At 37.0% G+C, this 16,830-nt stretch overlaps 1 protein-coding gene across 3 annotated transcripts in view; it reads left to right on the plus strand.

Annotated features, from left to right (window-relative positions):
• WWOX (WW domain containing oxidoreductase) overlaps window positions 1–16,830 on the plus strand; it is a 529,125-nt gene that overhangs the window by 126,319 nt on the left and 385,976 nt on the right. For all 3 annotated transcript variants that reach the window (XM_032990637.2, XM_032990638.2, XM_042797682.1), the window contains exons 7-8: window positions 2,875–3,060; window positions 6,670–6,934. In XM_032990637.2, coding sequence (XP_032846528.2) covers window positions 2,875–3,060; window positions 6,670–6,934 — 451 coding nt within the window. The remainder of the gene's footprint in view (window positions 1–2,874; window positions 3,061–6,669; window positions 6,935–16,830) is intronic.

The raw sequence follows: 16,830 nt of genomic DNA on the forward strand, positions 1-16,830 counted from the left end.
TAAATCTGTAAATTAATTCTTGCTAGAGCTTTTCATAAACTTTCAGAAGAGATGGTGAATCATCCGAAGTTTCCACACATGCACTCTCAAGCTTCATGAGGTTTTGTTTTCCTCTTGGCAGGTGCATGTCGAACACGCAAAATGAACTTGGGTTTAAAACATTTTGATAAAATATGCCTCAAAAGGTCAGGTATCTTAAAAAATATGATCATGCATATCTTAGTAAATAGCCTGCTTGCTTTGTGTTGAATGAGGCTGCAAAGACGGAAAAAAACCCTGCCTTTTTTACAAGTTAATCTGAACAGCAAGAGAGCTCCTTGCCTTTAAAAGGACAGTCCCCCTTTATCTTCAGTTTCTTATGTGAGTGTAGCATGTACGTGAAGATATTATGCATGTAAGTGTCACTGACCAAAAGGCAAATCAGAAATTCAGCACTTCAGAAAATGAGTTTCCCAAAGTGCACAGAGATTTCATACTGCTTCTGAAGCTTTTTGTTAAAATTTTCCACGTTGGCACAGGTACAGATACTAGATTGTTAACTTCTTATTAAAGCAGACTACATTGGTAACTTCCCAGTGGGCCTGAAGTTGAAATTTATTTTAATAAGGAAATACAGCCTACTGTTTATGTCGATGCTTATGCAGCTCTTCCAGTATTCACCTGAGGTGCATTTGATTCCCCCAGAAATGTTTTTTTGAAAACTGGGCTATCAAAATCCGGGGTTTTCAAACCTGCCTGAAGGAATCTAATTACTTAGGTTTGTTTGACAACCTCAGGCTTCATGTTTCATTCTATTCCAGAATTCCTTTTGCAGATGCTTAAAGTTGCAGTACGTGTGTCCTTCAACCATGTAGGATAATAATCAGACTCTGGGTCTCTTGTCATCTTCTGTGTGTAAGGCTGTGAGGAAGTACTTGAAAAGAACAGAGGGCAAGCAGCTATTTTTCCCAGTTGTGCTTCACTTATTGTCATCAGAATTAAAGTTTATGTTGGGTAGTTGATTTTGTACCATGGGATTTGGCCAATTGCAATGAAGACGTAATAAGCTGGAACAGACTAAGCAAATAAATGTGACAGATGTTAATATTGTGGTGTTAGGACATCACAAGTATTACTGCATAGTTAGTGCAGGAATGGAAAGTATTTATTTGGTTGTCATTATTTACTGTGACCTTTCCTATTTACTTATATCATGGCCAGGGATGCCAGATGCAGACTCTCAAGTCTGAGTTTTTCCAGCTCGTATGCTTGCTGAGGTCTGCTGCATCAGACTCTGACTCATGGACAAGAATATGCTATCGGTGCTGAGGTTGCCTTAGAGATGATACATGTAGATCCATCTGAGGTCCCAGAACTGGAGTCTTTGCTGTGTTTCATAAGGATTTGAAAAAAGACAAGAAAGAACAGAAAGGATGTTTGTCCTTAATCTTACTGTGGAGGTTGGGAAGGTGGCAAGGGGTGTAGCATCCTGAGATTATGGTGGAGATGTCAAGGATTTTGAAATTTTCTGGACCTGATTTTGGAATAAAAGAGGTATGTGACAGTCTCGGTTCTTTTCTAGCTTAGTTTGGTAGAATCTTACCCTTTGCAAAGCAAATTAGGAATGCTTCATTTCAAGTTCCTTCATTGTGTCATTTCTATTTAAACTGTTAGCTGAGTTGAGTGAGGAAGGATTCTGTCTCAAGGATCTTATATGTATTGTGTGCAGTTTTTCCACCAAAGACTACAGCTTCTGGAGGATGTTTTTATTTTCCAGCTCAGCCTGTATCAACTTCTATTTTTTCAACAGCATACTTCGCAAGCTGCAGAAGTATAAAACATGTGGGCATATGCCTTGTTGCATTGTGTCTTTATTTCTTAATCACTTTCACCTTACTGATTATGCAGAAGTCATGAATAGATGTGTACCCCACGTAAGAAAGTGATAGGAGTTGTTCCTCCTGTAGGAAAAGTTTATTTTCTAAATGCTCCAGGAGGAGACTGTTTCCTGATTAGCAATTGGAAGAACAGTGATAGTGTTGAGGTATTTCTGGTGACCTGCCTGTGCATGTCAGCCATCCATCCGCTGATCACTATTCTTGGGAATGTTCAGGACGTACAGAGTTTGCTCTGGTCCTGTTGAGTCTCAAAGTGCAAAGAATTACCATTCTACTTGGTATTTTTGAAGAAAGTGGAAAAGCTGCATGGTCTTACTCTGCTTGGCATCTTGGGGTGACAAGTTGTTAAAATTAAATTCAGACCATCTTCCTCCCTTCTCCCTCCCCTGCCCTTTCCACAGGCTCAACTTCACTTCTTCCTCCCAACTCCTCTACCTCCCCCTACCCTGAGCGGTGCAGGAGGATGGCGAGTTGTGCTCAGCACACAACAGCTCCTCTCTGCTGTTCCTTCCTCCTCACACTTTTCCTCTGCTGCAGCCGTGGCTCCTCTCCTCTGGCAGCAGCCCTTCAGGATACACCTGCCCCAGCATGGGCTCTCCCCGGGCTCCGGCTCCTGGAGCACCGGCTCCCCTTCCTCCTTCTCTCACCGTGCTGTTTACGCTCCTGTTTTCCACTTTTTTCCCCTCACTCCTCTCTGCTGTGTGGTGTTTTGCCTTTTCTTAAATAGGCTTTCCCCGATATGCCGCCTGCTATGCCGCCTGTGTCACTGAGGGGCTCGGCTGTGCCCTGAGGTGGGGCCGTGGCAGAACCGGCTGGAACCGGCTGGAACCGGCACGAGGCGGCAACTCCTCACAGAAACCGCCCAGCAGCCGTGCTGCTGCCAAAGCCTTCACACCTACACCCTGTTAACCCAGTTCACACAAGAAGGGAATTACATGTATTTTATTAAGATTTATTTTTCCTGATTCGATTTTATTCAATACTTTTGATTATTCAGGCCTCTTCACATACTGATTTGCAATGCTGCCGTGTTTGGTGTTCCCTGGTGCTTGACGGAGGATGACCTGGAGTCCACTTTCCAGGTGAACCACTTGGGACATTTCTATCTTGTCCAGCTTCTGGAAGACATTTTACGCCGGTCATCTCCTGCTAGGGTTGTGATGGTGTCCTCCGAGTCACACAGGTTGGTGAATGTTACCTTTGATTTAGCTGAAGTCTTTAATCCTCAGAGCATAAAACAGTTATGGCAGAACTGAAAAAGTTTTTGAAAATGTGAGGCCTTGCTCTAAAAATAGAAGCATTGCTAATGCCTGTGGATGTTACTGGATTTGGCTCTGTTGCTGGATAAAGTGTGTTCTAGTTTTATAACCATATGTAGGTATTTTTTGATCATTTTTTGTATGAATGCAGATTGTTGCCGCATTTCAGACCACTCATTGATTTTGCAAGGAGATGGAATAATAATTGATTAAATCTGAATGGCATGACCTATATTGATTTGTCATTCAACAACTTCAACATCTTACCAAGAAGAATGTGGAGTTATTTTAGCAGGAGAAACAATACAATTAAAAACTGCTAGATGAAATCCAATTGTTTTATAATGAGAAATTAGGGAATTCAATGCAGACATTAGCTGTATAATTGTAAGATGGGAAGTAGTGCAGTTAATACATATTAGAAATCTGGCCATGCCTCTTTTGGTGCTTTTTTTAATTAAAATGTTAGATGCTCATCTTTTCTACTGCTAGAAGAAGTGCAGTTGGCAAAAAGGAAATTAATAAGGTTTGTCTTATTTCAGACCTGCTTTTAGTGTTTGTGTTAATAAATGAAAAGAAAGATTCAATTTAAATAAAGTTCCTTGTGTAAAATGCATGCCCCAATACTGAATTTTAGCGGGCACAAACCATTTATTGCCTTCTGATTTAGTTCAGGGACTGCAGGATTAAACCTGTAATGTCCAGCTTTAAACATTACTGTTGATTTCTATTTCACTGTTGGTTGTGTGTAACAGCTCTAGGAAACCAAAAGGAAGAATGTGTGAGTGCGCTTCTTTTTTTTTCTTTCCCACCTTCATATTTCTGAAATGTTTTGGTGACCTAGAATGAAGCTTATTTTTTTAATCATGTTTCCATAAAATGTAACCCCAGGGACCTGGTAGAGAGAGACCAGCCAAGGGTTGGGCTGAAACCTTTATCACTTCCAAACACAAGGGCTTATAGTATAAATGACACTCTGCAGATAGATTTACTTTTACCATTTTAGATTTATGATGGCTGAAATGAAAGGAAGCAATAGAAAATGCCAGTAATAATCCTCCCTGGTGTTAAAAGACATGAAGTGTCTAGTAATTAGGTGGTAACAAAATCTGGACATCCTTATCTTTGCAAATCACACCAGGTTTGTGAAAGCAAGTAGCAGAGTCCTGTTAGGCGTGAGGGAGGCTACTGCAGGGTGGGCAAGATAGCTCTAGAAATAAATCTGCCAACTCCAATCACTTGCCAGATGTGGAGGACACAACGGGATACGTATAAATGAGCTGTTATTTAATGGGAGATTATGTTGAATTGTCAGCTGCTTGTTCCCCTTTGTAAGTTTGTATTTCTGATAGTATTTTAAATTACATCTTTGTTTTTCGCTGTATTAAGTGTAATGTGTAACTAGATCTCACATCTCTGGACATCTTTATCTGTGTTTTCAAAAACATTTTTTAAAAGTGCTCATTGCTAACTCAGTAAGATCAACCAAGGTTTCTAAAAGCCCATCAAAAAATATAAATTTTGTTTGAATAAAATAATAAACACAACTAGTAAATTTCCCTTTTTCTAAGGGGTCCATTTCATGGATTACGGTGTATCTTAACACTTAAACTGATCACTGTAAATAACTGTGCTTTTTCCCCACAATCTTTTTAATGGCAAAAAGTTCATGTAAGGAGTTAGATTAGACATTAGGTATTACTGGGTAGTAGTACTTTCTGACCTACTTGAGAACTCTGAGCTTTAAACTATGTTGTAAAACAGAAGTGTCGGTATTTAATTACTTCCATAAACCTTGGCTGGATCTTTTCGCTGGAGTCAAGACCCCCTGTTAGGGGAAAAACAAAGTCCCGTGTTTGCAGAAAACATACTAGACTGCTCCAAGGCAAAATATTTGTTTGCTTCTCTGGTTCGTTCATTTCTAGTTACTTCTCTGGATTCAACACAAATGAATTCTGTTTAATTTAAGCTTTTGGGTACTTTAAGCACATCATAATAAAATCAGAATAATAAGTAGGTTGACTTTCCTTCTGTCTTTATTTCTGTGTTGTTAATTTGATTGTACAGCCCTTATCCTACTGAATTCAATGAGATTGCTGACATAAGTAAGATTGACTCACATAAGGACACTTGCAGTACTGGATTCAAAATATGCCACTGTGATTCTGTTATACAGTATACACAAAGTATTCTATTTATAGTTTATTTTTGGTGTCATAAATAATTACTTGAGGAATGAATATAGGAAATTCCTCCCAGAATAGTCCTGTTAATTTCAGAAATGTATTTTATCTAACCAAAAATTATGAAAGAGAAATTTTGTTGTTGAAATTGAAGGGCTAATTCCACAAGATACAGAACATCCTGGATTCCTCTTGAGTTCAAATACTGTAGTAGCTTTTCTCTGAGTGTATTATAATTCCGCTCACAGAATGAATGTAGAAATTCCAGCTGATCTCTTAATTTCTGGGCATGAGATGCAAAATTAGTAAAGATATTTTAAAACATTTTTCTAGTGTGTACTATAATTATGTTTATCCCTGTTCTCCCCAGCTGATTCTGAAAGCTCTGAGTATTAAAAAGAGCTTGCTAAATACTTTTTATTTTTAGTAGCTCTTCTGAATGAAACATACATCTGTAACTAAATTTAGTATCATTTTCTAATATTAAGATATACCACTAAATTGATAAATCGAACTGTAAGAATTGGGGGTGAAAATGCTATATGGAAGCTTAATTTCCTTCATCTAAATGTCTTTAGAACATTCACTACTTTGTTATTAAAAAAAAAAAAAAAAGAAAGAAACAAACAGCTGGTGTTTAATGACTCTGTCAGACCCAATTAAAAAACATCAACTAGTTACTTTGATTTGTGTTCAGCCATGCCATGGGTATACTTAAAAACATTATACTCTGCCAGAACTCATTTTGGCTTTGTTTACATTTATCTTTTAAACATATAAGACTATTGATGGCAAGTTACCAAGGTTATAACCCCTTTATATTCATCAATTTTTAATCTAAAAAAGAGTCTAAGAGGCAGTGAGACTCATCCATAGTTACCTGAACACTTAAATGAAAGTGTGCAGTATGTGAACACTGGATGAAATAATCAGGGGAAGGGAAGAAGGGAAAATGAAAGAATGCTGGTTTTCTCTTCTTCTAATGAAGTTTTTTATCCTACCTTATTTCCTCCAACTTGATTGTGCTTTCATGCATCTGTGGCAAAATCTTTTTTTCGATTTAAAATAAAGTGATTTGTAAGTTACATATAATGCCTTAAATCATTACAGCCTTTTTTGACTTGTTTTTAGTTATCATTTGCTTTTTCTAATTATTCAGTAATTTTACTGCCATATTATATGGGACTGTTCCTTGGGTGTCAGGCAATTTCAAGTAGGTGCTTCCAACTGCTAAATAAGGTATTGTTTTATGTTGGTTCTGGCCAAGTTCTACTCTGTTGTCTACATTTTATGTTTTTCTAAGAGAGGAATTAACTCTGGGCTATCTAAAGCATATTTACTGTTTTTTAGATTTACAGAAATTAAAGACTCCTCTGGAAAACTTGATTTCAGCCTGCTTTCTCCATCTAAGAAGGAGTATTGGGCTATGTTGGCCTACAATCGTTCCAAGCTTTGCAATATACTATTCTCCAACGAGCTGAACCGACGCCTTTCTCCCCATGGGGTGACGTCTAATTCAGTCCATCCTGGAAATATGATTTACTCCTCCATTCATCGTAACTGGTGGGTGTATACCTTGCTGTTTACCTTGGCTCGACCTTTCACCAAATCCATGGTAAGTGAATGACTTACAGTATTTTATACATCTTCATTTTTCAAATCAAGGGAGTAAAGTTATAAAAATCCAGATGTATGTATCTGCTTTGACCTATTGCCTTTTATAACTATGACCCTGATTTTAATGACAAACATCATGACAAGATAGCACTCTAGGATAGGATTCTTCAACCATTTTAGATTAACTTTGTCAATCTTTACTAAAGGTACCTTGTTAGATGGAATGCATGACTTCCTTGTTTGAATATATGATTTTCACTGTGATTAAGGTAGTTTAGAGTTATTTCTGTGCTCAGTACACGTAAAACATCAAAGAAATTGCTTCGGTTTTTAAGTGGAATATGCTTGACTGCATTTTTTATGTAAACAAATGCCCTAGTTAGAAAAGATACTACAGACATTATTAATGGCTATGGGAAAACGCTTTCAGTGGTAAAAGCACCTTCATTCATATTTAAAAAAAAACCAAAACAACAACCCAACAATTTTCTGGAGTCTTACAAGACACTGAAGGCAATCGGTGTTTTCCCTTTGTCTCTATTGGACTTTGGACTGGGACCATGACACAATGAAAGGCCCTTCAGCTCTTTCATAGCCAACATTATGAGGCTTCATTATTTATGAATTTTCAGCATCTTCAGCGCTTGGAGGGGTTACTCTTATCCCTTGAACCTCTGACCCAGGTTATTTATAAGGAGTCCAAAGTCTGTTCCAGGCAGAGGATGACTCTTACTTCATTGAGAACTGGCTTCCTTTAACCTTATTGACTATTTATCTTCCCTTTTTCACTGACAAAAAAGGGTATTCCCAAAACAGGAGCAGAGGGAGGAAGCCTCCCTTGAATGTTTGCAGGGAAGATACATATCCCTGCAGAACAAATCTAGCCATGGCAATTTGTTCAAGCCCAAACCAGGGCCTTTTTACAGAAGACTTCACAACTGACAAGAGTCGTGTTGTAGCGTAACTTACTGTCTCCCTGAGCTGGTGATACAGACCAAATTAATTGGTTTTATTTGAAAAAGAGCAGAGAAGGAATTGTTGAGGCAGAGGGATCCATCCTTAAATAGCTTAATCTACCACATAACCTATAGTAGCTAAGCAAATCAGTGATGGAACTTGTATGTGTAACTGCACAAAAAAGTTTGCTTGTACATTTCATTATCATTGACATAATGAAATCAATCTTAATTTACACTGGGTTAATGTAAGTGGAAAGCACATTTTAGTTTTTAAAACTCTGCTTACATGTCCAAAAAAGAACAGCTTCTTGAACAGTACTGGATCTTCAGTAAGACCTGTGGAGCAAGAATACAAACACTGTAGTGGGGTGCACTGACAGTGTGTTAGGAGAGTCCTCACATCTCTAGCCTCTGCCTGCACTCTGCAGCCTGTACATATGCAAAACCTATTTATGTCCATGAGATTAGTAAATGAGCATTCTGGCACCTTGGGACTAGTGATAATATCTTTCAACAGCATGTTGTCTGACCAGGACCTTTAAAACCGCCTCTGCTGTGTTAGGGATAGTTAGTAAAACTAATTCTTGAAGTTCTCCTGAGAATGGATAAGTTATCAACATCCTGTGAAAAGGATCCAGTCTGTGGAACTTTTTTGAATTGTTAGTTTTATTTGCTCTGATAAATTTTCACAAAAGGACCTTTTGTATTTGTTGCTCAGATAATCTCATCCTCTAAGGAGCAAAATAAAACACTGAAGTTAATTTTGAATTCCTTAAAGCAATTGATAGATTTTTTAATATTATCTATTTATTTATGGGTGGTACATAAAAGAGAATACAAAACATGGTACAAAAAACATCAGTACTGAATTATAAATGCACTCTATTCCAAGGCCGATCACTTCACGAAGTCCTTCATGTTTGTAGGTATTTCACTGAGGTTATTTGAATGTTATGATGGAGGGTATGGGTTGAGGGTAAGCATCATTTTTATAACTTGTATTCTGATATGAATTGTTATGTTCCCCTGAATCTCACCAATGTTTCGACTGCCAGTAAAACTAGAAAAGTGCCCCTTTCTGGGTATGCAGACAAACTGAGCTGAAATTCTTAGTATCATCAGCGTAAGAGTCTTTCTGTTTTAAGATTTATGGGGAGAAAATGGATTGCTGCTTCTCCTTTTTTAAGAATTGTGTTGTCACCAACCTGGCATCTTTTTGTGGATCTTTTTGTGGGCTTCCTCTAGGTATTTCTGTGGCAGCTCACCCCAGAGTTCAGATGAGTGCTTTGGTCACAATACTGGGCATGTATTTTAAAGATTAAATCTGCAGTCCCAAGGTTGTGAACTGTACGTTCCTCTGTTTTGCAAGGATGTCTGCATTGCCCAATGCAGCATGATGCAGCAGCATTTAAAGTAGTTGCAACTGAGCTGGGTCTGCAACTGGAATTGAGACATTCGTGTCAAGGTTGTGTGGAGAGGGTTAAAGTTTATCAGTTCAGGCGAGATACCATGCAGATATGCCTGTACCAGTATTTATCTCTGAGGCAGTAGCTTTTGCTGCTGCAGCATTGTGGCACAGGGAGAGCCTAATCCTTCTGGAGCCAGTTTGAAGCTCTTTGCTATGTTTTGAACTGTAGAGGCTCCTGGAGTCTGTATAGATGCATGCACATATATGCAGGTGTATACACACACACACAGACTGCAGCTGTGCATGCCTGATTCTAACTGGAGCCTTTTTTGTATTATTCTAGTAAAAGGTGTTAATAAAAAATAATTATATCTTTAATTTGTATTTCACCAAGATAGACTTACTAGATGTTCTGACGGTGGTGGATAGCTCAGAATAACACTCAGTTTCAGCTCTTTTGGAAACAATGAAAATAGATGCAGGAGAAAATTAGAAAACACATTTATTTCCCTACTTGTTTTTTTCCACAACAATATGATTTTTACATTCTGTCCTGACTGCAAGTTGTTGCTGAGAAATTGGTCTTCACGCCTTTGACTTAGTTGTCATCATTTTCTGTGGTACTTATAAATCATCTGCTTAAAGTTCAGTAATTATTTTGTTTTCAACAATGAAGAAATATACATTGTGTATCTCTAATATGTTTTGTTTGTTTGTTTGTTTGTTTTTCTTAATATAGTTGTTCAGTTCTTGAATGTTGAATAGCTCCACTTGATGAGGATGTAGTATTTTCTTCAGAAATGCATGCTATTGCATACTGAGAATTGCCATTTTGGGGAGAGGTCATGCAGCTTCTGGCACATGGCACTTGGGATATTCAGCATGACAGAATTTGGGTTAAACGATGCTGGTAGCTGTTCAGTTTTAGCTGATTCCCTGAAGTACTGAGAATCAGTATTCTAATATCACACTCTTATTTACCTGTTTGTTGTTATTTGCTGTGACTATAGTGACTTAATTTCAGTAGTTAGGACACTTTATGAAGTCAAGCTATTTTAAATTTCTGCTTAAAGAAAGGTTTTCAGATCACTTAGAATCTGGTTTACCTAAAAGAACAAACATACTTAGGTAGGGTTTATCTGTCTTTTAACTGTAAGGCTTTTAAAGGCATAATTGGAGTTGCTTCTGTAAATGGTCATACAAAAACTGCAAGAAATGCAACTTCACATTTTCCAAACCTGTTTTCTGAGTGACTACAGCGTAAAAATTGTGGTACATTTGTACTGGTTATAGTGAACACTTCTGTTGAATCACAGAGAGCTGTCTGGTCAGATTTTGAAACATAGCACAATATTTAAATCACCAATAGTTATAGGTATACAGGAAGTACTTTTGTTAAATAGAGCACTGGAAACTGAAAGACTATTCCTTTATGTAAAATCTACAAGGATTTGCTAGACAGAGATTGAGAGGAAGTATTTTTCTGTAGAAAGAAATAGTTGCAAATATACTAACATTTTTTTATTGTAGTAACTGTAGCTCTACTGATGTTCAAATGGCCTCTCTTTTACTTACCACTATATAGTTACTCAGTAAATTGGAGACGCTTATAGAATAATTAAATGTCATTTGAAACATGCGGCCACGGTAAATAACAGATTGGAAGAGAAGCTCTGAAAGTTACTGTGTAGGCCATGCATATGCTTAGGTGATTTGATCTAAGGCTTTAGGGTTTTGCTTCCTTGGGTGTTTTTTCTACTTTTCTTTTTACCTCTCTCTTTTGTGCTCATTTGCTGTCTTTTCTTCTCCTATCTCTTTCTCATTCTTCTTTTCTCTGTCCTTGAATGTTGGCTCAAGAACAGTTTGACTAAGTTGTTTCTTTTGTTTAAAATTAATACTAGTCAATCAGAATCCATCTGGTTTGTTACTGTTTACATACAAGATTAAAATTAAATACATTTATTGTAAGTTTCAAGCCTACACTGAGCATGTTATCTAGTGTCACCCCCAGGTGATTTTGTGAGTGTACAATGGCATATAAAAATAGAAGCAGAGTGCCATGATCACACACTTGTGATAGTCTTACATAGAACCAAATATTTTTGTTGGCAGGTAACGAAGCAGAAAGAATATCACGTGTTAGAGTAGCAAGAGCTTAACAGATGTTTCAGTGAGCTGAATTTTCAAATCCTTTTACATTAAGAAATGGCTAGGGTTTGTAGAAGTTCTGAGACTATTGGGTTACATTTCCTGTTGCAATGCAAAGCCAGCCATTGTGCTAGAGTTTTAGCAGATGTGTTACCCCCTTTTAATGGTTGGGAATAAAACATTGGTTCTGTTGTTGAGATATAAATTACAACTAGAAGAGCTCAACCTGTCACCTTTAAACAGCCACTTAGCTGCAGTAAGATGATTCTGCTCATAATTTCTCACTGTGTTAGAGAGTGATACTTGAACTGCTCTTTGATTTCTCCCTCCTCCAACAAAGATAGTAGCTTTTCAGAACTGGATTTTGTATTTAAAGTATTTGCTATTGAGAATTATATGGAATATTTTCAAGAGCTCTAAAGTCTTCTGCATGTCTTAGTTTTACATAAAAAAAGAAATTCTTGTCATTCTGATATCCCAGGAGCATTTTAGGCAGTTGGCATGTATTGCAGTGCTCATATGGGCAGGGGGGAAACCCCTGTACCTACAACCGCTTCACTGGTTTTACTTTTGCCATATGTTGGCAGTGTCTAAATTTAAATTTCATGTGATGATTTGTGCTCACACCTAACATCAACTCAGAAATGCTATTCTGGCAAGAAATTAATCTGCACCTATAGGAGTGACTTGCTTCTACCTAATGATCACATCTGTTTGCTTTTGATAGAAGCCCAAAAGAGGCCCTGCAGCCTCATCATCTCTTCTCTTTCTCTCCTGTTTTTTGCTAAAGAAGCTGGAATAACCCTTAGAGCTGGGGATAGTATTCCCTCCTTAAGTAAACATTTTATGCTGTCCAAAGTTCTGTGTGGGCTGTGCTGAGTTGATGTTGGCTTCCATTACTGAATTCACAGTTCAGGCCAAATTCTGCCCTCAGCTGTGCATATTCAACTCCAAGAGTAGCCATGGGCAGGGTGGGTATGTGCGTGTTTCAGCGTAGAATTTGGCCTCTATTTCCTCCCCAAGACATTCCTGAAAATGCACTGGGGTTTCTTGAAAAGCAGCAGGCAGATCTTTTTGAAAAGAGCCTCACAGTTTAGATTTGATCAAAATGGCAGTTTCTTTTCTCAAATTGAGTTTCAGACAGGAAGTGAAAGAGGAAGGGAGAGTGAAAGGGGACAAACTATCTACTGGATATTAACAGTTGTTGTAGAATGTGTATAAATCACATATGCAATCTTCCAGTTTTATGGATTAATGCTTAAAGTGTAAATGTTAAAGTGATGCTAAGTAACAGCTCTCTTTTTTAACACACAGGTTTGTGGACTGTACATTTAGTAACATAGAAGGACAGTTACTTTATTGAACCCTGATAGCATACACTTCATTGCAGAATATTCTTATTTAAATTTGACTGAATTGGGTAAAAGAAAAGAAGGCATATGTGGAAGAATATTTTGATTGTTTGTAATAGAATGGTAAAGAAATGACTCCATAGTTGCTAATAATTTTGGAAGGATGGTGCAAAAGTTCTTCTACGCACTTAGAATTTCTGTGATCTATATTGTAGTAAAATGTGAGATAACCTAGTTTATTATCAAACTTACATTTAATTGATACATATTTTAACTTTCTGCTAAAATAAATGTAGCATGAAATATGAGGACAAATTAAATCCATCCCATATAACCTACACCACAGGAATGGAAAGTCTTTATGAAAACCTATCCAAGTGCCAAACAGAACAGCTCAGGGTCTCAGCATGCAGAGCAGTGCTCGGGGGGAGCAGTGGCCATGGAATTTGCTGTGTCCAACACACCCCCATGGCTGTTTGTGGAGCAGCTCTGTTACGGCCTGTAGTTTTGTGGAGGAAGTAAGGAATTTCTTCCTCTCCCCCTAGATCCTTGCAGAATTTTAGAATACCCTGCCAAGTATGTCAGCTTCAGGGCAGGGAAACATTTTACCAAGATAGGTTGGCCCAGATGATCCCTGAGGTCCCTTGCAACATGGTATTCTATGATTTAATCCATAATATTTATATAATACATGTCATTAAATTAGAATTTGAAATCAAAAAGCATATTTCCCTATTTTTCAGCCTGAAAAAGACTTCTTGGATTAGAAAACTATATATACAACTTGTGGAATGTCTGCATACAGGTCTGAATTGCCCACAAATGCTAATCTTCTATGCAACCTAACATCCAGCCCTGTTTCCTGCCTGAAATCTGAAAAAGATTGGCTTTATTGTTAGTTATGAGCATAGAACAGAATATCTCTTTCTGAAACTTGCAGAAGTCAGTCTTGCATTCAGCTATTTTAATTTCTTGATTCAGATTGTTACATTGTCTAGAAACAGACCTCCTTATTGAAAATTGGGGTTTGGGGGTGTGTGTCAGATTTGTGGGTATAAGCTGCATTACAAATAAAATAATGAGTTCTTAAGAAAAGGTTTTAAAAGTAAATCCTTTCTATTTTTGCACTCTGGTATGATGCATCCATAATTTCTTTCTTGTCTGAAAGTCCCAGAATTTCCTTCACTGTACTCTTTTTCTAGTGTTCTTTTGCAGCCCTCCAAAGAAGATTTCAAGTTCCTGTTTTTTCCTTCTCTTTTACTCACCATCACTTGCAGAGCTAAACTGCAGCTGAAGTGCCACGGTGTCTCTGAGGTGTTCTGTAGCATTGATCTGCTCAGAATGTAGCTGAGACACTATAAGGAAGGAAATTTCTGTTGTATTATGAGTGTTAAGGTGCTTGGGTGACAGACAAGATGTTACAGTCTGACAAACAGCTGAACAGCCTTTTTTTTTGTCCCTTTACCTTTAGTTTACTTATGTCGTTACTATACTAGCTATTAGGAATTTGCCTCATCTTTGTGGTAGCATTTTTGAGATCTTTCTCATACTGAAACATTATCTTTTATTTGCTGCAGAAATTGATTATCTACTGCAGTAACTGAAAACAAGTAAGGTATTGATTTTCCATGGGCAAAGATGACTAAAATTTAGAACTGTGAGTTTGAAAGCATTGTAAAAGTAAGACTTTTTCTAGGTGCTTAGGTCGTGAAATTCAATACTTTCAAAGTGCTTGAAATTCTGAAGTCCTGAGGGTTTTTTGATTTTTGTGTTTGCATTTAGTTTGCATAGTGCTGTACAGGTATTCTTTTTCTCAATGTCAAGTATTACAAAGACATGTGGAAGTAGGATGAAAATTTAAAGTTTGGGGAAAAAAAGGGTTCTCCCTATGGGAGTCTGTATTTTCACAGTGCTCTGGGAAAAATTATTTTCATGTTCTTATTCTGTTTTGTCAGGGAAGAAAATAACTAAAAGCAGCACTAGATAATATTCTGGATTTATATGTACAACCTCTTGGCCTCCTTTCCTCCTCCTGACTGATAAGAAATATGTTCTCTGTCAAAAGTGGGTGTATGCTAACTTGCCACGTAGATATAATCTTAAAAATCCAGTTATGGACAGGTTTGAGACACTTCTAGTTTTGTGACTAAATAAAAATTGTTTTCCTTGTATAGTTTACATAAATCTAATAATTTTTGACAAGTATTGCTAAGAAAACATCAAAGCATTTATCATATAGCTTTGTTAAAAAAAATAAATTAGGAAAGAGAATGTAAGGGAAAATACACAGTGAGGAACTTTTCTGAATGTATTACATACTTGAGTTCTGCACACCAAAAAGTAAATGTTCATGTTCATCTTCTTTTTCTATCTTTAGCTAACAACAGTAACTTTTTCTCAGAATAATCTAGGTTAACATTTAGTGATTTCCTGTACAAAAACAGACAAGTTAACTTAATCTTGAAGATCTTTTTAAAAACTAAAACAAATTGCCTCTATTTTTATTTTTTCATGCATTTATTTGATGCTAATATAAATGTGTGTCTGTTAACTTAGGAAAATGGCAGCTATTGTCTAAAATGATTTTACGATATGTGCCATCTCAGGTCTTCTTAATGTATCTATAAACTAAGGTTGTAATTCTTACCTTTGCTACCATTCTTCCTTTGCCCACTCTTAAATAGTCTTCAGATTATGCTAGTATATTGTTATATTAATAATTTTAAGAAGGTCCAGTAAAGAAAAGGGATTTTCATAGAATAATTCTGTACTTTTTGCCTAATAAGAGTTTAATCTTTGACAACTTTGTAGCCTACATAGCAGTGAAAATTGCTGGCTGAAATTACCATGTATTGCTGAAGACCAAATGCAAGTGTGTCCCAAAGTCCTCCATTGACTTTTGCTATGTTGCAGAGAACTCTGGGTACCCCTCGTGCACCCCAGAGCCCTCCACTTACAGTTCCTGTAGATGAGGCGACTCAACCCTGCCTATGATCCCACAGCTTCTCACTTGCATGCCAGAGCAAGGTCACTTAGTTTCTTGTAAATAACACAGTAGTATGCAGACCTCCTTAGCTACCAGCTAGCACATAAATCACAGGATTATTCATTTTCTTTAATAGCAAGAGAGTAATGGAGATAACATTTTTATGAATGAGATAACTATAATCAAAAGCAGAGTCAATGTGCTGTAGTTCATTTATAATGATCCAATGATCTGTTGCTAGCATTCTAGAAAGATAGTTTTAAATATTCACAGAGATAAAAATTCAGTTTTTAGCTGGCAATGAGTTTCTAATCACTTTTTATAAAAAAAAAAAACCCTTCTTAATGATTTTTAACTTTTTGGACAGACATAGCTACTTGCTGTATGTCTATCAAGTAAATTAAGCGCAACCAAAATCAAATTATACAGGGTACTTCAGTTGAACCAGATATTTTCAGCTATTGAAATGATGGTGCTATGAGTGATATGAAATGTGAAAAACAAATCTCATATGGGTTAAGATGTAAGATGGCAAATCTGGATTCCACTTCAAACTGTTGCCATCTGCCAAATTTTAGAAGTTGTGAGAAGACCTTAATGATGGAGGGCTAGGGGGGTTATAAACAAATGGCTATAAGAAGTAATTGTGCTTCATTAGCGTGCTTTTCACTTTCTCAATTTTATTCTCTTAAATCAGGTTTCTTACTGAGTTTAGAGTCGAGGAACTGAATTGGTTTTGGCTATATTTTTTTTTTTTTAAATATGAACCTACTGTTTATTCCTTAATTGAGGAGGAATCAAATTCAAACTCTTACTGTATCACTAAACTTTAAACTGAGGCCTTCTTGCCCATGTCACTTGACATGATAATTAGGCAGTAGTACATTTTTTATTTCCTTGTAGTACTTTCCTCCTTGTGTTTTATATGGACATACAGACCTGCTGATACTAAGCCTTCTAGATAGCTCTTTAGGAGATACAGCTGCTGATCCACACATCTAAAGTTCAGCAAAAGCAAAGTTTTTTGACATGTGTTTGTTT

Source organism: Tyto alba, unplaced genomic scaffold (genome assembly GCF_018691265.1).
Source record: "Tyto alba isolate M040663 unplaced genomic scaffold, T.alba_DEE_v4.0 Super-Scaffold_26, whole genome shotgun sequence".
NCBI lineage: Eukaryota > Metazoa > Chordata > Aves > Strigiformes > Tytonidae > Tyto > Tyto alba.